Consider the following 26,313-nt stretch of genomic DNA (forward strand, 5'->3'; position numbering starts at 1 on the left):
GTTAATGCGATCAGTTTCTCAACAGGTATTGATCCACACATGAGATTATATATATGGGACATCAAATCAAATTTTACTGGTGACATACACACGGTTAGCATTCGTTATTGCGAGTGTAGTGAAATGCTTGTGCTTCTAGTTCCGACAGTGTAGCAAAATTTAACATGTAATCTAACAATTCCACAACAACTACCTAATACACACAAATCTAAAGGAACAGATTAAGAATATATACATATAAATATATGGACGAGCAATGACAGAGTGGACGTGGGTTATAGATCGAGTCAGAGCCATGTACCTAGAGAGTTGGGACACTGTTTAGAATGTTGAATATGGTTCTAATAGACCCAGTAAAAGGGGTCAGGGGTCAGGGGTCAGACGCTCCATTGACCAGATTGGCACACATTCAACAAATCTTTTCTTTTTCTGTAATTATGTTTATTTAACCTTTATTTAATGGGTCTAACAAAGTGGATATTTGTCAAATCCGTCACAATTTATTAATTGTACCAGACACAAAATGTGGATACTTAAGTCTGATTTGGAAACAACATGTTTTCCCTTGTCAGGTTTAGAAGAAGTGACTTCTAAATGCCAACTCCTGTCTGTATATTGTCGATTAGCATAGCTAGCATACAGAAATCGGTGGTGGTTGTTAATGTCATTTTTAACTGGAATACAGTTGATTGGTAATGATGACCCGAACAAGTGTTGGGGTTGACATCCACACAAGCATTATACTCCCATTATTACCTCAACATAATGTCAAATACACATATAAACAATAGCCTGAATGTAGTCCGATTTTGCTTGGGAGGGGGGAGGAGGGGGTTGAACCCCCTTTCCCTGATTGGTCAAGGACAGAACTGCACTTCCTCAGAGAGGTTCCAACAGCCTGACTTTTTTTTTTTTTTTAACCTTTTTTTAACTAGGCAAGTCACTTAAGAACAAATTCTTATTTACAATGACATACTACACTGGCCAAACCCAGACGATGCTGGGCCAATTGTGCGCCGCCTTATGGGACTCCCAATCACGGCCGGTTGTGATACAGCCTGGATTCGAACTGAGATGCAGTAACTTAGACCGCTGCGCCACTCGGGAGCCCCTCTCATGTGATGTAAATCATTGTTGCTCGCACGCATACCAAGGAATGGAAAGAGACACGCACACACGCACACACACCACAACCCCTCAGGCATACACTGAATTCTCCGGCCCCATCACACACAGAATACTGGACATATGCTAATAATAATAATATAATATATCAACATATGCTGACACCATTAACAAGCCGACAACAACCTCACAAAACCTCCATTCAATTCCATTGGTGGGTTTATAGGAGTTTCTTAACAGGGAGAGGAACAAAGGTCAAAGGGTTATTAATGTACGGGCCAGCGCCTTGGGATCAGATCGACGCTTGACCTTCTCAGGGCTGTTGGACTCCATTTCAATCACCTTTCTGTGATTCCTGTCATATTATCTCCTCAGCTCCATATCAATCACCTTTCTGTGATTCCTGTCATATTATCTCCTCAGCTCCATTTCAATCACCTTTCTGTGATTCCTGTCATATTATCTCCTCAGCTCCATATCAATCACCTTTCTGTGATTCCTGTCATATTATCTCCTCAGCTCCATATCAATCACCTTTCTGTGATTCCTGTCATATTATCTCCTCAGCTCCATTTCAATCACCTTTCTGTGATTCCTGTCATATTATCTCCTCAGCTCCATATCAACCACCTTTCTGTGATTCCTGTCATATTATCTCCTCAGCTCCATTTCAACCACCTTTCTGTGATTCCTGTCATATTATCTCCTCAGCTCCATATCAACCACCTTTCTGTGATTCCTGTCATATTATCTCCTCAGCTCCATATCAACCACCTTTCTGTGATTCCTGTCATATTATCTCCTCAGCTCCATTTCAATCACCTTTCTGTGATTCCTGTCATATTATCTCCTCAGCTCCATTTCAATCACCTTTCTGTGATTCCTGTCATATTATCTCCTCAGCTCCATTTCAATCACCTTTCTGTGATTCCTGTCATATTATCTCCTCAGCTCCATTTCAATCACCTTTCTGTGATTCCTGTCATATTATCTCCTCAGCTCCATATCAACCACCTTTCTGTGATTCCTGTCATATTATCTCCTCAGCTCCATTTCAATCACCTTTCTGTGATTCCTGTCATATTATCTCCTCAGCTCCATTTCAATCACCTTTCTGTGATTCCTGTCATATTATCTCCTCAGCTCCATATCAACCACCTTTCTGTGATTCCTGTCATATTATCTCCTCAGCTCCATATCAATCACCTTTCTGTGATTCCTGTCATATTATCTCCTCAGCTCCATTTCAATCACCTTTCTGTGATTCCTGTCATATTATCTCCTCAGCTCCATATCAACCACCTTTCTGTGATTCCTGTCATATTATCTCCTCAGCTCCATATCAACCACCTTTCTGTGATTCCTGTCATATTATCTCCTCAGCTCCATTTCAATCACCTTTCTGTGATTCCTGTCATATTATCTCCTCAGCTCCATTTCAATCACCTTTCTGTGATTCCTGTCATATTATCTCCTCAGCTCCATTTCAATCACCTTTCTGTGATTCCTGTCATATTATCTCCTCAGCTCCATATCAACCACCTTTCTGTGACTCCTGTCATATTATCTCCTCAGCTCCATATCAACCACCTTTCTGTGACTCCTGTCATATTATCTCCTCAGCTCCATATCAACCACCTTTCTGTGATTCCTGTCATATTATCTCCTCAGCTCCATATCAATCACCTTTCTGTGATTCCTGTCATATTATCTCCTCAGCTCCATATCAACCACCTTTCTGTGACTCCTGTCATATTATCTCCTCAGCTCCATATCAACCACCTTTCTGTGACTCCTGTCATATTATCTCCTCAGCTCCATATCAACCACCTTTCTGTGACTCCTGTCATATTATCTCCTCAGCTCCATATCAACCACCTTTCTGTGATTCCTGTCATATTATCTCCTCAGCTCCATATCAATCACCTTTCTGTGATTCCTGTCATATTATCTCCTCAGCTCCATATCAATCACCTTTCTGTGACTCCTGTCATATTATCTCCTCAGCTCCATATCAACCACCTTTCTGTGACTCCTGTCATATTATCTCCTCAGCTCCATATCAATCACCTTTCTGTGATTCCTGTCATATTATCTCCTCAGCTCCATATCAACCACCTTTCTGTGATTCCTGTCATATTACCTCCTCAGCTCCATATCAACCACCTTTCTGTGATCCCTGTCATATTATCTCCTCAGCTCCATTTCAACCAATTGATGGGATGTTTGCCATTAAGGTTTCTGCCCTTGGACCTTCTTCTCCAATGTGTTTAGAAAAGGAGGCGAGGGAAGAGGGTGTGAGGAATCAAGGAAAGATGAACTGAGAACCAGAGAGACGACACAGAAGAAGTGTGTCTTGCCTTTCTTGAACTAAACCCTCGCACCCTAGTATTTTCTTACTAGCGCTGACTTGGCTGATAAATTACTTTATTGAGGAAAAATGTACTTAATATGCCTGCGATAATGTGGTTGTCCCACCTAGCTGTCTGAAGATGAATGTACTGACTGTACGTGGCTCTGGATAAGAGATAGACTGACATTCTGTAAATGTAGAGAAACAGGCCCAGTGAGATGACCGACAACATCAATCCAAACTGACTGGTAATATTTCCACATTAACAGCCGAACTATGAAACAGTAAGAAGCAGCGGACATGTGGGACGACGAGACCGTTGGATATATATTCTGCGGGTTTGCATTATGGTCTGCACAGGTTGACCTTAAAGTGCTTTTGGAATGAATGGCAAAGAAAGGACTTCTTTAACAGAGTCATTAAGATAGAGGCACCAGCCATGGGTGATTATTGGGAATAGTGTCACAGGTCACGTTCATGTCTTTTAGAAGGTTGAGACCTTTTTCAAACACCTTACTCTGCTTGTTATGACTCCCAGGCTTCAGGTTGAGAACGGGCTGAATCACCTGCGGTGAGAGACGGCCCTGAGGGGGGAGAGAGAGAGAGCCCTGGGGGGTGGGGGGGGGGTGAGAGACAGCCCTGAGGGGGGAGAGAGAGAGCCCTGGGGGGTGAGAGACAGCCCTGAGGGGGGAGAGAGAGAGCCCTGGGGGGAGACAGAGAGCCCTGGGGGGAGACAGAGAGAGCCCTGGGGGGAGATAGAGAGCCCTTGGGGGAGACAGAGAGAGCCCTGGGAGGAGAGAGAGAGCCCTGGGGGGAGACAGCGAGAGCCCTGGGGGAGACAGAGAGAGCCCTGGGGGGAGACAGAGAGAGCCTTGGGAGGAGAGAGAGAGCCCTGGGGGGAGACAGCGAGAGCCCTGGGGGGAGACAGAGAGAGCCCTGGGGGGAGAGAGAGAGCCCTGTGGGGAGAGAGAGCCCTGGGGGGAGACAGAGAGAGCCCTGAGGGGGAGAGAGAGAGCCCTGGGGGAGAGAGAGAGCCCTGTGGGGAGACAGAGAGAGCCCTGGGAGGAGAGAGAGAGCCCTGGGAGGAGAGAGAGCCCTGGGAGGAAGAGAGAGAGCCCTGGGAGGAGAGAGAGCCCTGGGGGGAGACAGAGAGAGCCCTGGGAGGAGAGAGAGCCCTGGGGGGAGACAGAGAGAGCCCTGGGAGGAGAGAGAGCCCTGGGAGGAGAGGGAGCTCTGGGGGGAGAGAGAGAGCCCTGGGAGGAGAGAGAGAGCCATGTTGTACGCAGCCCAGGCACTCCAGGGCCATAATTAGATAAGAGGTCAAAAGTTGAATGAAGACCACCGTAATGACATCACACAGCTGTTGATGGGCCGCACCGCTGTCATATAACTTGCAAGGTCAGCTGTTTATGAAATATGAGGCTGAGGCTCATATGCCCTGTCCTCTATGGACAAGGCTAGTTTGACCCTCCTACTAGATACATGGAAAATAGCACTTATTTCTAAATCACAGGAATCTATTCATGCCCTGTTGTGTGGAAGATGAGATGTTTTATGGATCACATCATCTGCACAGTGACTTACTATTGCCTACAGTAATGAACCATCGGGTATATAGCAGAGGGCGGAGCTATAGGAGGATGGACTCATTGGAATCCTACACTAATGAACCATCGGGTATATAGCAGAGGGCGGAGCTATAGGAGGATGGACTCATTGGAATCCTACACTAATGAACCATCAGGTATATAGCAGAGGGCGGAGCTATAGGAGGATGGACTCATTGGAATCCTACACTAATGAACCATCAGGTATATAGCAGAGGGCGGAGCTATAGGAGGATGGACTCATTGGAATCCTACACTAATGAACCATCAGGAATATAGCAGAGGGCGGAGCTATAGGAGGATGGACTCATTGGAATCCTACACTAATGAACCATCAGGTATATAGCAGAGGGCGGAGCTATAGGAGGATGGACTCATTGGAATCCTACACTAATGAACCATCAGGAATATAGCAGAGGGCGGAGCTATAGGAGGATGGACTCATTGAGAGAGAGAGAGAGAGAGAGAGAGAGAGAGGAGAGAGAGAGAGAGAGAGAGAGAGAGAGAGAGAGAGAGAGAGAGAGAATCTTAGTGACTCGGGAGCAATTGTCATCGATTTTATCGCCGTCTCCTGTACGCTATGACAACGACCTCGCCCAGCCCCCCTCCCCTGTATCCCCTCGCTGCTCAGCCATTTGTCAGCCAGAGTCAGTTGCATGACGTATGATATTCATGGCGTGTATGAGTTAGTACACGTAATTCCAATCCAGCTAGCAGCCACACTCATAGATATGGGAAATGAGGAGGAAGTAGGCCTATGAGGCACGGAAATAGACTTGATGGCACCAGATGTTTCTTTTCAACATGTATTATTTACGGTTCAATTTCACACAATGACCCAATTACATGGAGACAGTATTACTGTGTGTTAGACAGGCATTGCTATACTGTCCCACCAACCATTCAGTAAGGCCAGGCCAGATTTCAGAAGTGTTTTCACCATAGATGTGTTGTGTATGGTTTGCACCGGGTGCAAAGTTTTCAGCTTTTGTCAATGTCACCTTGTTTGCACACTCAAATATTGGCCACGTTTTTCTAAATTCTACAATCTGGACTATCTTGGTCAAGGTGTCTGTCTGTCCGTCCGTCCGTCCGTCTGTCCATCTGGAGATAGCCACCAACCAGCAGCATTGATTATTTTCCTCTTGCTCTCTCCCTCCACCACTTCCACAGAGTCCTGATATAACAGACTTTACAATAGTCTCTCTCCCTCCACCATTTCCACAGAGTCCTGATATAACATACGTTCTAATAATGTCTCTCTCTCCACCACTTCCACAGAGTCCTGATATAACAGACTTTATAATACTGTCTGTCTCCCTCCACCACTTCCACAGAGTCCTGCTATAACAGACTTTACATTACTGTCTGTCTCCCTCCACCACTTCCACAGAGTCCTGCTATAACAGACTTTACATTACTGTCTGTCTCTCTCCACCACTTCCACAGAGTCCTGCTATAACAGACTTTACATTACTGTCTGTCTCTCTCCACCACTTCCACAGAGTCCTGCTATAACAGACTTTACATTACTGTCTGTCTCCCTCCACCACTTCCACAGAGTCCTGATATAACAGACTTTACATTACTGTCTGTCTCCTCCACCACTTCCACAGAGTGCTGATATAACAGACTTTACATTACTGTCTGTCTCGCTCCACCACTTCCACAGAGTCCTGATATAACAGACTTTACATTACTGTCTGTCTCCCTCCACCACTTCCACAGAGTCCTGATATAACATACTTTACATTACTGTCTGTCTCCCTCCACCACTTCCACAGTCCTGATATAACAGACTTCACATTACTGTCTGTCTCCCTCCACCACTTCCACAGAGTCCTGCTATAACAGACTTTACATTACTGTCTGTCTCCCTCCACCACTTCCACAGAGTCCTGCTATAACAGACTTTACATTACTGTCTGTCTCCCTCCACCACTTCCACAGAGTCCTGATATAACATACTTTACATTACTGTCTGTCTCCCTCCACCACTTCCACAGAGTCCTGATATAACATACTTCACATTACTGTCTGTCTCCTCCACCACTTCCACAGAGTCCTGCTATAACAGACTTTATATTACTGTCTGTCTCCCTCCACCACTTCCACAGAGTCCTGCTATAACAGACTTCATATTACTGTCTGTCTCCTCCACCACTTCCACAGAGTCCTGCTATAACAGACGTTATATTACTGTCTGTCTCCCTCCACCACTTCCACAGAGTCCTGCTATAACAGACTTTACATTACTGTCTGTCTCCCTCCACCACTTCCACAGAGTCCTGCTATAACAGACTTTACATTACTGTCTGTCTCCCTCCACCACTTCCACAGAGTCCTGCTATAACATACATTATATTACTGTCTGTCTCCATCCACCACTTCCACAGAGTCCTGCTATAACAGACTTTACATTACTGTCTGTCTCCCTCCACCACTTCCACAGAGTCCTGCTATAACAGACTTTACATTACTGTCTGTCTCCTCCACCACTTCCACAGAGTCCTGCTATAACAGACTTTACATTACTGTCTGTCTCCCTCCACCACTTCCACAGAGTCCTGCTATAACAGACTTTACATTACTGTCTGTCTCTCTCCACCACTTCCACAGAGTCCTGCTATAACAGACTTTACATTACTGTCTGTCTCCCTCCACCACTTCCACAGAGTCCTGCTATAACAGACTTTACATTACTGTCTGTCTCCCTCCACCACTTCCACAGAGTCCTGCTATAACAGACTTTACATTACTGTCTGTCTCCCTCCACCACTTCCACAGAGTCCTGCTATAACAGACTTTACATTACTGTCTGTCTCTCTCCACCACTTCCACAGAGTCCTGATATAACAGACTTCACATTACTTTCTGTCTCCCTCCACCACTTCCACAGAGTCCTGCTATAACAGACTTCATATTACTGTCTGTCTCCCTCCACCACTTCCACAGAGTCCTGCTATAACAGACGTTATATTACTGTCTGTCTCCCTCCACCACTTCCACAGAGTCCTGCTATAACAGACGTTATATTACTGTCTGTCTCCCTCCACCACTTCCACAGAGTCCTGCTATAACAGACGTTATATTACTGTCTGTCTCCCTCCACCACTTCCACAGAGTCCTGCTATAACAGACGTTATATTACTGTCTCTCTCTCCTCATCTTGAACTGCTTAAAGCATATATGGGGGAGAGACCGATAGATTTAACCCCTCCATCACTGGTTTGTTCTGTGAGGACAGACACTGGGAGACAGGAAGCAAGTACGGGGAGTGAACATTTAATTAGACACGGACATGAAACGAAACAAGGACAGCGTCTGGACGAGGGGAAACAAAACCACATTAATGCAGACACGGGGATGAAACTGAGGAAGTGACAGATGTAGGGGAGGCAATCAATAAGGTAATAGAGTCCAGGTGAGTCCCATGAAGCGCCGATGTGCGTAACGATGGTGACAGGTGTGCGTAATGACGGGCCGCCTGGCGCCCTGGAGCGCCAGAGAGGGGCAGTGGGAGCAGGCGTGACATGTTCAAACCTTCGGATTGAAATATTCAACTGAAATGTATGATGCTTCACTTCACTGTTAAATAGGTGGTCCCACCGGCATCATCGCGGGTCAAGTGATGTATTTACTGTAGCTACAGATAAAGCTCTTTGACAAATGAGATAAACCTCAGGAAAATCTATGTCATCTCAGACAACATTATTAGAGTTATTCAAAACAGGGCGGCTCAGTGGGTAACTCAGTTTATTTGGGGCTGAGTAAAGCTAGACTAGAGTGTTATAATGCTTCATAACAGGGCAGCTCAGTGGGTAACTCAGTTTATTGGGGCTGAGTAAAGCTAGACTAGAGTGTTATAATGCTTCATAACAGGGCAGCTCAGTGGGTAACTCAGTTTATTTGGGGCTGAGTAAAGCTAGACTAGAGTGTTATAATGCTTCATAACAGGGCAGCTCAGTGGGTAACTCAGTTTAATTGGTGCTGAGTAAAGCTAGACTAGAGTGTTATAATGCTTCATAACAGGGCAGCTCAGTGGGTAACTCAGTTTATTGGGGCTGAGTAAAGCTCGACTAGAGTGTTATAATGCTTCATAACAGGGCAGCTCAGTGGGTTACTCAGTTTATTTGGGGCTGAGTAAAGCTAGACTAGAGTGTTATAATGCTTCATAACAGGGCGCTCAGTGGGTAACTCAGTTTATTTGGGGCTGAGTAAAGCTAGACTAGAGTGTTATAATGCTTCATAACAGGGCAGCTCAGTGGGTTACTCAGTTTATTTGGGGCTGAGTAAAGCTCGACTAGAGTGTTATAATGCTTCATAACAGGGCGGCTCAGTGGGTAACTCAGTTTATTTGGGGCTGAGTAAAGCTCGACTAGAGTGTTATAATGCTTCATAACAGGGCGGCTCAGTGGGTTACTCAGTTTATTTGGGGCTGAGTAAAGCTAGACTAGAGTGTTATAATGCTTCATAACAGGGCGGCTCAGTGGGTAACTCAGTTTATTTGGGGCTGAGTAAAGCTAGACTAGAGTGTTATAATGCTTCATAACAGGGCAGCTCAGTGGGTTACTCAGTTTATTTGGGGCTGAGTAAAGCTAGACTAGAGTGTTATAATGCTTCATAACAGGGCAGCTCAGTGGGTTACTCAGTTTATTTGGGGCTGAGTAAAGCTAGACTAGAGTGTTATAATGCTTCATAACAGGGCAGCTCAGTGGGTAACTCAGTTTATTTGGGGCTGAGTAAAGCTAGACTAGAGTGTTATAATGCTTCATAACAGGGCAGCTCAGTGGGTAACTCAGTTTATTGGGGCTGAGTAAAGCTAGACTAGAGTGTTATAATGCTTCATAACAGGGCAGCTCAGTGGGTAACTCAGTTTATTTGGGGCTGAGCAAAGCTAGACTAGAGTGTTATAATGCTTCATAACAGGGCAGCTCAGTGGGTAACTCAGTTTATTTGGGGCTGAGCAAAGCTAGACTAGAGTGTTATAATGCTTCATAACAGGGCAGCTCAGTGGGTTACTCAGTTTATTGGGGCTGAGTAAAGCTCGACTAGAGTGTTATAATGCTTCATAACAGGGCGGCTCAGTGGGTAACTCAGTTTATTGGGGCTGAGTAAAGCTAGACTAGAGTGTTATAATGCTTCATAACAGGGCGGCTCAGTGGGTTACTCAGTTTATTGGGGCTGAGTAAAGCTAGACTAGAGTGTTATAATGCTTCATAACAGGGCGGCTCAGTGGGTTACTCAGTTTATTGGGGCTGAGTAAAGCTAGACTAGAGTGTTATAATGCTTCATAACAGGGCGGCTCAGTGGGTTACTCATTTTATTGGGGCTGAGTAAAGCTCGACTAGAGTGTTATAATGCTTCATAACAGGGCGGCTCAGTGGGTTACTCATTTTATTGGGGCTGAGTAAAGCTCGACTATAGGCGGCCAAAGGCAGAGCTGACAACATTACATCAGACAGATGGATAACCCAACACTAACCACATTCACAACCTCTATAAAACGTAACATCACCCCATCAGTCAAAGAGAGCACTTAAGTCTAGGAGCAAAAGGCTCCTCAAGAGCTTCTACCCCCAAGTCATAAGACGGCTGAACAATTAATAAAATGGCCACCGGACGATTTACATTTACATTTACATTTAAGTCATTTAGCAGACGCTCTTATCCAGAGCGACTTACAAATTGGTTTACATCGATCTCCCTCCCTTTTGTACACTGCTGCTACTCACTGTTTATTATCTATGCATAGTCACTTCACCCCCACCTACATGTACAGATTACCTCAACTAACCGCACACTGACTCGGTACCAGTCCCCCCATATATAGCCTCATTATTGTTATTCTTATTGTGTTACTTTTGATAATTTTTTAAACTTTAGTCTATTTGGTAAAAAATGTGTTAACACTTCTTGAACTGCACTGTTGGTTAAGGGCTTGTAAGTAACCATTTCACGGTAGATCTACACAGGGTAAGGTTAACAGACGGTAAGGTTAACACACGGTAACATGGTAAGGTCAACACACAGTAAGGTCTACACACGGTAAGGTTTACACACGGTAAGGTTAACACACGGTAAGGTCTACACACGGTAAGGTTTACACACGGTAAGGTTTACACACGGTAAGGTCTACACACGGTAAGGTTAACACACTGTAAGGTTTACACACGGTAAGGTCTACACACAGTAAGGTCAACACACGGTTAGGTCTACACACGGTAAGGTCTATGTGACAAATAAAGTTTGATTTGATTTGAACAGCGCTGAACAGACACTCTCCCTGCACCGATACTCTTGCCTGATTGTATTAGCCTTGTGTTGAAGATTTCAAAGCCCACACAACATAAGGAGAGCACTTGTTCGACTCTCACCCTGTTAGTGCTCCTGTGCTACAGAGGATCATTGGAAAAGTATTGACCTGGGTGGGTGGGGCGGGTTTCTCAATGCCTCGGTAGCTAAAGTAATATGTTATTTATCACCACAACCCAGCCTCATAGCCGTGAAAGATTTACAATTATAAAAGTGATGTTTTGATGTCAATCTTCAATGTGTGAATGAACAACAATATTGTAACAAAGAACACACTATTCTCGGATTTGTAATAACAAATCAAATCAAGTATTTTTTTTGTCACATGCGCCGAATACAACAGATGTAGACTTTACAGTGAAACTGTAACGGTATTCGTCGTCGGAAGATGAGGAATCATCGGACCAAAGCGCAGCGTAGTAAGTTTTCATGCTTTCTTTATTAAAACTGAACACTAATAACAACGGGAATAACCGAAACAGTCCTGAAAGGTGCAAAACACTAAACAGAAATTAACTACCCACAAAAACCCTGTGAGAAAAAGCTACCTAAGTATGGTTCCCAATCAGAGACAACGATAGACAGCTGTCCCTGATTGAGAACCATACCCAAAATAAAACAAAGAAATACAAAAACATAGAAAAAGGAACATAGAATGTCCACCCAAATCACACCCTGACCAAACCAAAATAGAGACATAAAAAGATCTAAGGTCAGGGCGTGACAGAAATGCTGACTTACAGGCTCTAACCAATAATGGGAAAAAAAGGTATTGGGTGAACAATAGGTAAGTAAAGAAATAAAAAAACAGTAAAAAGACAGGCTATATACAGTAGAGAGGCTATAAAAGTAGAGAGGCTATATACAGAAGAGGGGCTATATACAGTAAAGAGGCTATATACAGAAGAGGGGCTATATACAGTAAAGAGGCTATATACAGTAGAGGGGCTATATACAGTAGAGAGGCTATAAAAGTAGAGAGGCTATATACAGAAGAGGGGCTATATACAGTAAAGAGGCTATATACAGTAGAGAGGCTCTATACAGTAGAGGGGCTATATACAGTAGACAGGCTATATACAGTAGAGAGGCTATATACAGTAGAGAGGATATAAAAGTAGACAGGCTATATACAGAAGAGGGGCTATATACAGTAAAGAGGCTATATACAGTAGAGAGGCTCTATACAGTAGAGGGGCTATATACAGTAGACAGGCTATATACAGTAGAGAGGCTATATACAGTAGTGAGGCTATATACAGTAGAGAGGCTCTATACAGTAGAGGGGCTATATACAGTAGAGAGGCTATATACAGTAGACAGGCTATATACAGTAGAGAGGCTATATACAGTAGAGAGGCTCTATACAGTAGAGGGGCTATATACAGTAGACAGGCTATATACAGTAGAGAGGCTCTATATAGTAGAGGGGCTATATACAGTAGAGAGGCTATAAACAGTAGACAGGCTATATACAGTAGAGAGGCTATATACAGTAGACAGGCTATATACAGTAGAGAGTCTATATACAGTAGAGAGGCTATATACAGTAGAGAGGCTTTATACAGTAGAGAGGTTATATACAGTAGGGAGGCTATATACTGTAGAGGGGCTATATACAGTAGAGGCTATATACAGTAGACAGGCTATATACAGTAGAGAGGCTATATACAGTAGAGAGGTTATATACAGTAGAGAGGCTTTATACAGTAGAGAGGCTATATACAGTAGAGAGGCTATAAACAGTAGACAGGCTATATACAGTAGAGAGGCTATATACAGTAGAGAGGCTATATACAGTAGAGAGTCTATATACAGTAGAGAGGCTATATACAGTAGAGAGGCTATATACAGTAGAGAGGCTATATACAGTAGTGAGGCTATAAAAGTAGCGAGGCTATATACAGTAGTGAGGCTATAAAAGTAGAGAGGCTATATACAGTAGAGAGGCTATATACAGTAGAGAGGCTATATACAGTAGAGAGGCTATATACAGTAGCGAGGCTATATAAAGTAGTGAGGCTATAAAAGTAGCGAGGCTATATACAGTCGAGAGGCTACATACAGACACCGGTTAGTCAGGCTGATTGAGGTAGTATGTACATGTAGATATGGTTAAAGTGACTATGCATATATGACATACTACTTATGCACATACTCCTCTGATAAACCCCACCCTTCCCTCGTCAGGTCTTTAGCTGGTGTAGCGTTACCATATTCAGTTAACTAGGCAAGTTAGTTATTAAGAACAAATTATTATTTACAATGATGGCCTAACCCCCGGGCCAAACCCGGACGGCGCTGGGCCAATCGTGCGCCTCCCTATTGGACTCCCAATCACGGCCGGATGCGATACAGCTCCAAGCTATTGGTGAAGAAGCTCAACATACTATATCTAGGAAGATACATTTACAACGACGGCCACACATATTGAATCTATAGAGAGGCCTGGGATTATAGACTGTGTTGGCTGTCCATGGTCCAGCTCTACTTTACAGACAGGCAGTATGTTCCTATATCCCCTAGAAGAGACCATCTGGGGAGTCACATTGAGAGCTACTCATGCATAATACATGCTGGGATATTGGCCCTTCATCCTCGGTCTGTCTATACCATTTAAAGCACTCAGGAAACAGAGACAGCCACAGATTGACAGTACAAAACCACTACTCAGCCATTTGTCTTCCGGCAAGTAGGAGTGATGCTAGTCCCTCAACTGGGCAGAGTCACGCTCTATGATGTGAGGAGATGTGCTATGTACTGTATAATTCATGTAATCAAACCCGCACCAAACTTCTCCATTCACCTTAAAAGGAAATACAGCCGCTTACATTCTATCAGGAAATTACACCCGTCTCTCAATTTGAATAAGAAAACTGTGTGGTGTGTGTAATGTTAAGATGACCTTACCTCCTCCACCATGGCCAGCATACGCCGAGTGCTCTCCAGCGACTGTGAAGAGAAAAGACCCATATTAGAGAGTTGTCAGATAAATCTCTTCTCTACGACTGTACTGTACCACACACCTGGTGATGAATACACCTGGTGATGAACACACCTGGTGATGAACACATCTGGTGATGAATACACCTGGTGATGAATACACCTGGTGATGAACACACCTGGTGATGAATACACCTGGTGATGAACACACCTGGTGATGAACACACCTGGTGATGAACACACCTGGTGATGAATACACCTGGTGATGAACACACCTGGTGATGAACACACCTGGTGATGAATACACCTGGTGATGAACACACCTGGTGATGAATACACCTGGTGATGAACACCTGGTGATGAATAAACCTGGTGATGAACACACCTGGTGATGAATAAACCTGGTGATGAACACACCTGGTGATGAACACACCTGGTGATGAACACACCTGGTGATGAATACACCTGGTGATGAATACACCTGGTGATGAACACACCTGGTGATGAATACACCTGGTGATGAACACACCTGGTGATGAACACACCTGGTGATGAATAAACCTGGTGATGAACACACCTGGTGATGAACACACCTGGTGATGAATACACCTGGTGATGAACACACCTGGTGATGAACACACCTGGTGATGAATACACCTGGTGATGAACACACCTGGTGATGAACACACCTGGTGATGAATACACCTGGTGATGAACACACCTGGTGATGAACACACCTGGTGATGAACACACCTGGTGATGAACACACCTGGTGATGAATACACCTGGTGATGAACACACCTGGTGATGAACACACCTGGTGATGAACACACCTGGTGATGAACACACCTGGTGATGAACACACCTGGTGATGAATACACCTGGTGATGAACACACCTGGTGATGAACACACCTGGTGATGAATACACCTGGTGATGAACACACCTGGTGATGAATACACCTGGTGATGAACACACCTGGTGATGAACACACCTGGTGATGAACACACCTGGTGATGAATACACCTGGTGATGAACACACCTGGTGATGAACACACCTGGTGATGAACACACCTGGTGATGAACACACCTGGTGATGAATACACCTGGTGATGAACACACCTGGTGATGAATACACCTGGTGATGAACACACCTGGTGATGAACACACCTGGTGATGAACACACCTGGTGATGAATACACCTGGTGATGAACACACCTGGTGATGAATACACCTGGTGATGAATACACCTGGTGATGAATACACCTGGTGATGAACACACCTGGTGATGAACACACCTGGTGATGAATACACCTGGTGATGAACACACCTGGTGATGAACACACCTGGTGATGAACACACCTGGTGATGAACACACCTGGTGATGAACACACCTGTAACCAGTGCTGGTGTCAACTCTATTGGAACTCCATTTTCATTCAGTGAACCCATTTCATAAACAAAATAATCATTATATAATACAAAAATTAAATAATAATCAGATCACCTCCTATATTGACAGGGTTAGTATTTCAGCTCTGTACTCCAGCACTTTGGATTTGAAATGATACAATGACTACGAGGTTAATGTGCAGGACTTTGAGGGTATTTTCATCCATATTGGGTGAACCGTTTACAAATTGCAATGCTGGTGTACAGAGCCAAAACAACAACAATTGAGTCACTGTGCCAATATTTGGAGCTCCCGGTCTATAGGAGGATGTATCATAACCAAGTCTTCACATTCCCACTGAATTTATCACATGTTCTCCTCACTCTTCCCTCCCTCCGTTTCCAACAATCTGCTTTTACATAACAATATTTTGCCTCTGAATGTCTCCCTTCCTATCTACCGTGCCCCTCCTCAATCTCTCTCTCTATATCTCTTGCACCTCTCTCTATATCTCTTGCACCTCTCTCTCTCTCTCTCTCTCTCTCTCTCTCTCTCTCTCTCTCTCTCTCTCTCTCTCTTTCTCTCCCTCCCTCCCTCCCTCCCTCTAATCTCTCCCCCTCTCCCTCTCTCCCTCCCTCCCTCTAATCTCTCCCCCTCTCCCATCTCCCTCTCTCTCCAGAGCCTGGCTGGATTACATTATCTCTTCATGAATGTTTCATAGGTCCATTTGAGCTATTCTACTATTCTAGCGATCTGAATTAAAGGCTGCGTCCCCACTCCTTAGGAAAGGACAGGCCAGAGAGATGTACAGTTAACACTGTCTAAAACCTCACCCACAGCAAAACCACAGGGACATAGACACAGTAGGACACATAACCATGATAGTTACTTTATGGCAAATATAATGTATGGCTGACTAACGGTAGTTGAAAAGCAGGGCTCAATGACAGAGGAGAATAGTGAGAGAATAACAGTGACGTGGATAGCAAAACAACCAAGCCAGGGATTATTAATGTGGGATTATTAACGTGAGATTTCTAACGCATTGTCAATCTGTGATCAAATGAACCCAAAGACAGTGGGCTACATGCGCCAGTTGTGGAGTAAGGGTGAGATATTAGACCTTCTGTTACCGACCTCAGATGCCACACGTTCACCCTGCGGGGCGACAGACGGGGCAATTATAATAAGGCATAATATTACACTTTTCTCAAAGACACATGTAGGTCACGAGACAGGAGATGTGATTATATCATATATTGTCATCCAGATGACTACCAACCCAGACCAGACCGACGGCCATTTTGGAAAGACTCCTTCCTGTGCCGTGCCAGTTTTTTTCCCCCACACTAGCAGGCCCAAATACTCAAGTGCTCTTGACACAAAGTGGGATTTGTCTGAGAAATTCGGTCCATGGCTGGTTGTCTGTTATTTTTTACCCCTGACAGGAAGTCCTAGTCCTGGCGCTACCTCAAAGAATCAACAAAGGTCCTTTCGTAATCTATATAAAGATGAGATCTCTTTCTCTCCATGGAAGCCAAATGGGTATACTGTTAGACAGTGTTCAATTGATACAGTTAAATACATATGGATCAGCCTCAATGAGCTTTATAAAAATAAAAATAAAGTTATATTGCGATTTACATACACAGACTTGATCTCTTTCTATCCTTGGAAACCAAAACACATTGCTCAATATAAGGCCAAAGCTGATTGCCATATTGAGTGACCAAGCTGTGTAAACACAGCAGGGTCTGGTTGACTCAGCTTAGCTTAGAGCAATACAGCCTATTTATAGTCAAACAGCACTCACACGTATTTCTAATTCATGACTTGCAAATCCCCATACAGGCTATCTTCCGTTAGGTATGTATTACAGTGTAGGTAAAGTGCGACACAATAGCTGATAGGGCTCTGATACGGAACAGATGTCTAGATGAAGGAGCTCTGATACGGAACAGATGTCTAGATGAAGGAGCTCTGATACGGAACAGATGTCTAGATGAAGGAGCTCTGATACGGAACAGATGTCTAGATGAAGGAGCTCTGATACGGAACAGATGTCTAGATGAAGGAGCTCTGATACGGAACAGATGTCTAGATGAAGGAGCTCTGATACGGAACAGATGTCTAGATGAAGGAGCTCTGAATGTGGAACAGATGTCTAGATGAAGGAGCTCTGATACGGAACAGATGTCTAGTTGAAGGAGCTCTGATACGGAACAGATGTCTAGTTGAAGGAGCTCTGATACGGAACAGATGTCTAGTTGAAGGAGCTCTGATATGGAACAGATGTCTAGTTGAAGGAGCTCTGATACGGAACAGATGTCTAGATGAAGGAGCTCTGATATGGAACAGATGTCTAGTTGAAGGAGCTCTGATACGGAACAGATGTCTAGATGAAGGAGCTCTGATATGGAACAGATGTCTAGTTGAAGGAGCTCTGAATGTGGAACAGATGTCTAGTTGAAGGAGCTCTGATACGAACAGATGTCTAGATGAAGGAGCAGATGTCTAGTTGAAGGAGCTCTGATACGGAACAGATGTCTAGCTGATAGGGCTCTGAAGGAACAGATGTCTAGATGAAGGAGCTCTGATACGAACAGATGTCTAGCTGAAGGGCTCTGATACGGAACAGATGTCTAGTTGAAGGAGCTCTGATACGGAACAGATGTCTAGTTGAAGGAGCTCTGATACGGAACAGGTGTCTAGTTGAAGGAGCTCTGATACGGAACAGGTGTCTAGTTGAAGGAGCTCTGATACGGAACAGGTGTCTAGTTGAAGGAGCTCTGATACGAACAGATGTCTAGATGAAGGAGCTCTGATACGGAACAGATGTCTAGTTGAAGGAGCTCTGATACGGAACAGATGTCTAGATGAAGGAGCTCTGATACGGAACAGATGTCTAGTTGAAGGAGCTCTGAAACAGATGTCTAGTTGAAGGAGCTCTGATACGGAACAGATGTCTAGATGAAGGAGCTCTGATACGGAACAGATGTCTAGATGAAGGGCTCTGATACGGAACAGATGTCTAGCTGAAGGAGCTCTGATACGGAACAGATGTCTAGTTGAAGGAGCTCTGATACGGAACAGATGTCTAGATGAAGGAGCTCTGATACGGAACAGATGTCTAGATGAAGGAGCTCTGATACGGAACAGATGTCTAGATGAAGGAGCTCTGATACGGAACAGATGTCTAGTTGAAGGAGCTCTGAGGAACAGATGTCTAGATGAAGGAGCTCTGATACGGAACAGATGTCTAGATGAAGGAGCAGATGTCTGAGCTATATGGAACAGATGTCTAGATGAAGGAGCTCTGATACGGAACAGATGTCTAGTTGAAGGAGCTCTGATACGGAACAGATGTCTAGATGAAGGAGCTCTGATATGGAACAGATGTCTAGATGAAGGAGCTCTGATACGGAACAGATGTCTAGATGAAGGAGCTCTGATATGGAACAGATGTCTAGATGAAGGAGCTCTGATATGGAACAGATGTCTAGTTGAAGGAGCTCTGATATGGAACAGATGTCTAGATGAAGGAGCTCTGATACGGAACAGATGTCTAGATGAAGGAGCTCTGATATGGAACAGATGTCTAGATGAAGGAGCTCTGATACGGAACAGATGTCTAGATGAAGGAGCTCTGATATGGAACAGATGTCTAGATGAAGGAGCTCTGATATGGAACAGATGTCTAGTTGAAGGAGCTCTGATATGGAACAGATGTCTAGATGAAGGGGCTCTGAACAGATGTCGTTGAAGGAGCAGATGTCTAGATGAAGGAGCTCTGATACGGAACAGATGTCTAGATGAAGGAGCTCTGATACGGAACAGATGTCTAGATGAAGGAGCTCTGATACGGAACAGATGTCTAGTTGAAGGAGCTCTGATACGGAACAGATGTCTAGTTGAAGGAGCTCTGATACGGAACAGATGTCTAGATGAAGGAGCTCTGATACGGAACAGATGTCTAGTTGAAGGAGCTCTGATACGGAACAGATGTCTAGATGAAGGAGCTCTGATACGGAACAGATGTCTAGATGAAGGAGCTCTGATACGGAACAGATGTCTAGATGAAGGAGCTCTGATATGGAACAGATGTCTAGATGAAGGAGCTCTGATACGGAACAGATGTCTAGATGAAGGAGCTCTGATACGGAACAGATGTCTAGATGAAGGAGCTCTGATACAGAACAGATGTCTAGATGAAGGAGCTCTGATACAGAACAGATGTCTAGATGAAGGAGCTCTGATACGGAACAGATGTCTAGATGAAGGAGCTCTGATACAGAACAGATGTCTAGATGAAGGAGCTCTGATACAGAACAGATGTCTAGATGAAGGAGCTCTGATACGGAACAGATGTCTAGTTGAAGGAGCTCTGATACAGAACAGATGTCTAGATGAAGGAGCTCTGATACAGAACAGATGTCTAGATGAAGGAGCTCTGATACGGAACAGATGTCTAGATGAAGGAGCTCTGATATGGAACAGATGTCTAGATGAAGGAGCTCTGATACGGAACAGATGTCTAGATGAAGGAGCTCTGATATGGAACAGATGTCTAGTTGAAGGAGCTCTGATACGGAACAGATGTCTAGATGAAGGAGCTCTGATACGGAACAGATGTCTAGATGAAGGAGCTCTGATACGGAACAGATGTCTAGATGAAGGAGCTCTGATATGGAACAGATGTCTAGATGAAGGAGCTCTGATACGGAACAGATGTCTAGATGAAGGAGCTCTGATACGGAACAGATGTCTAGATGAAGGAGCTCTGATACGGAACAGATGTCTAGTTGAAGGAGCTCTGATACGGAACAGATGTCTAGATGAAGGAGCTCTGATATGGAACAGATGTCTAGATGAAGGAGCTCTGATACAGAACAGATGTCTAGATGAAGGGGCTCTGATACAGAACAGATGTCTAGTTGAAGGAGCTCTGATACGGAACAGATGTCTAGATGAAGGAGCTCTGATATGGAACAGATGTCTAGATGAAGGAGCTCTGATACAGAACAGATGTCTAGATGAAGGAGCTCTGATACGGAACAGATGTCTAGATGAAGGAGATCTGATGTGGAACAGATGTCTAGATGAAGGAGCTCTGATACGGAACAGATGTCTAGTTGAAGGAGCTCTGATATGGAACAGATGTCTAGTTGAAGGAGCTCTGATACGGAACAGATGTCTAGTTGAAGGAGCTCTGATACGGAACAGATGTCTAGATGAAGGAGCTCTGATATGGAACAGATGTCTAGTTGAAGGAGCTCTGATATGGAACAGATGTCTAGTTGAAGGAGCTCTGATACGGAACAGATGTCTAGATGAAGGAGCTCTGATATGGAACAGATGTCTAGTTGAAGGAGCTCTGATATGGAACAGATGTCTAGTTGAAGGAGCTCTGATACGGAACAGATGTCTAGATGAAGGAGCTCTGATATGGAACAGATGTCTAGTTGAAGGAGCTCTGATATGGAACAGATGTCTAGTTGAAGGAGCTCTGATACAGAACAGATGTCTAGAAGGAGCTCTGATACAGAACAGATGTCTAGTTGAAGGAGCTCTGATATGGAACAGATGTCTAGTTGAAGGAGCTCTGATACGGAACAGATGTCTAGATGAAGGAGCTCTGATATGGAACAGATGTCTAGATGAAGGAGCTCTGATATGGAACAGATGTCTAGATGAAGGAGCTCTGATACGGAACAGATGTCTAGATGAAGGAGCTCTGATATGGAACAGATGTCTAGATGAAGGAGCTCTGATATGGAACAGATGTCTAGTTGAAGGAGCTCTGATACGGAACAGATGTCTAGATGAAGGAGCTCTGATATGGAACAGATGTCTAGTTGAAGGAGCTCTGATATGGAACAGATGTCTAGATGAAGGAGCTCTGATACGGAACAGATGTCTAGATGAAGGAGCTCTGATATGGAACAGATGTCTAGATGAAGGAGCTCTGATATGGAACAGATGTCTAGTTGAAGGAGCTCTGATACGGAACAGATGTCTAGATGAAGGAGCTCTGATATGGAACAGATGTCTAGTTGAAGGAGCTCTGATATGGAACAGATGTCTAGTTGAAGGAGCTCTGATATGGAACAGATGTCTAGTTGAAGGAGCTCTGATACGGAACAGATGTCTAGATGAAGGAGCTCTGATATGGAACAGATGTCTAGTTGAAGGAGCTCTGATATGGAACAGATGTCTAGTTGAAGGAGCTCTGATACGGAACAGATGTCTAGATGAAGGAGCTCTGATATGGAACAGATGTCTAGTTGAAGGAGCTCTGATATGGAACAGATGTCTAGTTGAAGGAGCTCTGATACAGAACAGATGTCTAGTTGAAGGAGCTCTGATACAGAACAGATGTCTAGTTGAAGGAGCTCTGATGTGGAACAGATGTCTAGTTGAAGGAGCTCTGATACGGAACAGATGTCTAGTTGAAGGAGCTCTGATATGGAACAGATGTCTAGTTGAAGGAGCTCTGATACAGAACAGATGTCTAGATGAAGGAGCTCTGATACGGAACAGATGTCTAGTTGAAGGAGCTCTGATACGGAACAGATGTCTAGATGAAGGAGCTCTGATACAGAACAGATGTCTAGTTGAAGGAGCTCTGATACAGAACAGATGTCTAGTTGAAGGAGCTCTGATATGGAACAGATGTCTAGTTGAAGGAGCTCTGATACAGAACAGATGTCTAGATGAAGGAGCTCTGATATGGAACAGATGTCTAGTTGAAGGAGCTCTGATACAGAACAGATGTCTAGTTGAAGGAGCTCTGATATGGAACAGATGTCTAGTTGAAGGAGCTCTGATACAGAACAGATGTCTAGATGAAGGAGCTCTGATACGGAACAGATGTCTAGATGAAGAAGCTCTGATACGGAACAGATGTCTAGATGAAGGAGCTCTGATACAGAACAGATGTCTAGTTGAAGGAGCTCTGATACAGAACAGATGTCTAGATGAAGGAGCTCTGATACGGAACAGATGTCTAGTTGAAGGAGCTCTGATACGGAACAGATGTCTAGATGAAGGAGCTCTGATACGGAACAGATGTCTAGTTGAAGGAGCTCTGATACAGAACAGATGTCTAGATGAAGGAGCTCTGATACAGAACAGATGTCTAGTTGAAGGAGCTCTGATACAGAACAGATGTCTAGTTGAAGAAGCTCTGATACGGAACAGATGTCTAGATGAAGGAGCTCTGATACAGAACAGATGTCTAGATGAAGGAGCTCTGATACAGAACAGATGTCTAGATGAAGGAGCTCTGATATGGAACAGATGTCTAGTTGAAGGAGCTCTGATACAGAACAGATGTCTAGTTGAAGGAGCTCTGATACAGAACAGATGTCTAGTTGAAGAAGCTCTGATACAGAACAGATGTCTAGTTGAAGGAGCTCTGATACAGAACAGATGTCTAGTTGAAGAAGCTCTGATACGGAACAGATGTCTAGTTGAAGGAGCTCTGATACAGAACAGATGTCTAGTTGAAGGAGCTCTGATACAGAACAGATGTCTAGTTGAAGAAGCTCTGATACGGAACAGATGTCTAGATGAAGGAGCTCTGAATGTGGAATAGATGTCTAGTTGAAGGAGCTCTGATATGGAACAGATGTCTAGATGAAGGAGATCTGATACGGAACAGATGTCTAGATGAAGGAGCTCTGAATGTGGAATAGATGTCTAGTTGAAGGAGCTCTGATACGGAACAGATGTCTAGTTGAAGGAGCTCTGATACGGAACAGATGTCTAGATGAAGGAGCTCTGATGTGGAACAGATGTCTAGATGAAGGAGCTCTGAATGTGGAATAGATGTCTAGTTGAAGGAGCTCTGATATGGAACAGATGTCTAGTTGAAGAAGCTCTGATACGGAACAGATGTCTAGATGAAGGAGCTCTGAATGTGGAATAGATGTCTAGTTGAAGGAGCTCTGAATGTGGAACAGGTGTCTAGTTGAAGGAGTTCTGATACAGAACAGATGTCTAGTTGAAGGAGCTCTGATATGGAACAGATGTCTAGTTGAAGGAGCTCTGATATGGAACAGATGTCTAGTTGAAGGAGCTCTGATGTGGAATAGATGTCTAGTTGAAGGAGCTCTGATATGGAACAGATGTCTAGTTGTAGGAGCTCTGATATGGAATAGATGTCTAGTTGAAGGAGCTCTGATACAGAACAGATGTCTAGATGAAGGAGCTCTGAATGTGGAATAGATGTCTAGTTGAAGGAGCTCTGAATGTGGAACAGGTGTCTAGTTGAAGGAGCTCTGATATGGAACAGATGTCTAGTTGAAGGAGCTCTGATATGGAATAGATGTCTAGTTGTAGGAGCTCTGAATGTGGAATAGATGTCTAGTTGAAGGAGCTCTGAATGTGGAATAGATGTCTAGTTGAAGGAGCTCTGAATGTGGAACAGATGTCTAGTTGAAGGAGCTCTGATACGGAACAGATGTCTAGTTGAAGGAGCTCTGATATGGAACAGATGTCTAGTTGAAGGAGCTCTGATATGGAATAGATGTCTAGTTGAAGGAGCTCTGATATGGAACAGATGTCTAGTTGAAGGAGCTCTGATGTGGAATAGATGTCTATTTTAAGGAGCTCTGATTCTGATATGGAACAGATGTCTAGTTGAAGGAGCTCTGAATGTGGAATAGATGTCTAGTTGAAGGAGATCTGATGTGGAACAGATGTCTAGTTGAAGGAGCTCTGATATGGAACAGATGTCTAGTTGAAGGAGCTCTGATATGGAACAGATGTCTAGTTGAAGGAGCTCTGAATGTGGAATAGATGTCTAGTTGAAGGAGCTCTGATATGGAACAGATGTCTAGTTGAAGGAGCTCTGAATGTGGAATAGATGTCTAGTTGAAGGAGCTCTGAATGTGGAACAGATGTCTAGTTGAAGGAGCTCTGAATGTGGAACAGATGTCTAGTTGAAGGAGCTCTGATATGGAACAGATGTCTAGTTGAAGGAGCTCTGATATGGAACAGATGTCTAGTTGAAGGAGCTCTGAATGTGGAACAGATGTCTAGTTGAAGGAGCTCTGATATGGAACAGATGTCTAGTTGAAGGAGCTCTGAATGTGGAATAGATGTCTAGTTGAAGGAGATCTGATACGGAACAGATGTCTAGTTGAAGGAGCTCTGAATGTGGAATAGATGTCTAGTTGAAGGAGCTCTGAATGTGGAACAGATGTCTAGATGAAGGAGCTCTGAATGTGGAACAGATGTCTAGTTGAAGGAGCTCTGATATGGAACAGATGTCTAGTTGAAGGAGCTCTGATATGGAACATATGTCTAGTTGAAGGAGCTCTGAATGTGGAATAGATGTCTCGTTGAAGGAGCTCTGAATGTGGAATAGATGTCTAGTTGAAGGAGCTCTGATATGGAACAGATGTCTAGTTGAAGGAGCTCTGAATGTGGAATAGATGTCTAGTTGAAGGAGCTCTGATACGGAACAGATGTCTAGTTGAAGGAGCTCTGAATGTGGAATAGATGTCTAGTTGAAGGATCTCTGATACGGAACAGATGTCTAGTTGAAGGAGCTCTGAATGTGGAATAGATGTCTCGTTGAAGGAGCTCTGAATGTGGAATAGATGTCTGGTTGAAGGAGCTCTGATGTGGAACAGATATCTAGTTGAAGGAGCTCTGAATGTGGAATAGATGTCTCGTTGAAGGAGCTCTGATATGGAATAGATGTCTAGTTGAAGGAGCTCTGAATGTGGAATAGATGTCTAGTTGAAGGAGCTCTGATACGGAACAGATGTCTAGTTGAAGGAGCTCTGAATGTGGAACAGATGTCTAGTTGAAGGAGCTCTGAATGTGGAATAGATGTCTCGTTGAAGGAGCTCTGAATGTGGAATAGATGTCTGGTTAAAGGAGCTCTGAATGTGGAACAGATGTCTGGTTGAAGGAGCTCTGAATGTGGAACAGATGTCTAGTTGTATGCTTCCGTCTCAGGTGTTCCAAAAAGCATATCAGAGTAGAAATGCTGATCTAGGATCAGGTGCCCCCCTGTCCGTATAATCGTATTAATTTTGATCTTAAATACAATACTGTTCCTAGATCAGCATTTTTACTCTAAGACGCTTTTCAGACATGAGCCCCGATGTGGATCTCATTTGTGTGAATGAAAGGATGACGGTCTACTGTGAGCCGTCACTCACGTGTGAGGTTCGTGTGTGGAGGTTTGTGTGAGGAGTGTGCGAGGTTTGTGTGAGGGCCGTGTGTGAGGTTTGTGTGAGGAGTGTGTGAGGTGTGTGAGAGGTTTGTGTGAGGAGTGTGTGAGGTTTGTGTGAGGTGTGTGAGAGGTTTGTGTGAGGTGTGTGAGAGGTTTGTGTGAGGAGTGTGTGAGGTTTGTGTGAGGTGTGTGAGAGGTTTGTGTGAGGTGTGTGAGAGGTTTGTGTGAGGAGTGTGTGAGGTTTGTGTGAGGAGTGTGTGAGGTTTGTGTGTGAGGTTTGTGTGAGGTTCGTATGTGAGGTTTGTGTGAGGAGTGTGTGAGGTTTGTGTGAGGTTCGTGTGTGAGGTTTGTGTGAGGAGTGTGTGAGGTTTGTGTGAGATTCGTAT

General features: G+C 44.1%; 1 protein-coding gene across 2 annotated transcripts in view; it reads right to left on the minus strand.

Moving 5' to 3' along the window:
• LOC118373716 (synaptosomal-associated protein 25-B-like) overlaps positions 1-26,313 on the minus strand; it is a 103,121-nt gene that overhangs the window by 23,063 nt on the left and 53,745 nt on the right. For both annotated transcript variants that reach the window (XM_052485800.1, XM_052485801.1), the window contains exon 3: positions 14,311-14,352. In XM_052485800.1, the coding sequence (XP_052341760.1) occupies positions 14,311-14,352 (42 nt within the window). The remainder of the gene's footprint in view (positions 1-14,310; positions 14,353-26,313) is intronic.

Source organism: Oncorhynchus keta, chromosome 29 (genome assembly GCF_023373465.1).
Source record: "Oncorhynchus keta strain PuntledgeMale-10-30-2019 chromosome 29, Oket_V2, whole genome shotgun sequence".
Lineage (NCBI taxonomy): Eukaryota > Metazoa > Chordata > Actinopteri > Salmoniformes > Salmonidae > Oncorhynchus > Oncorhynchus keta.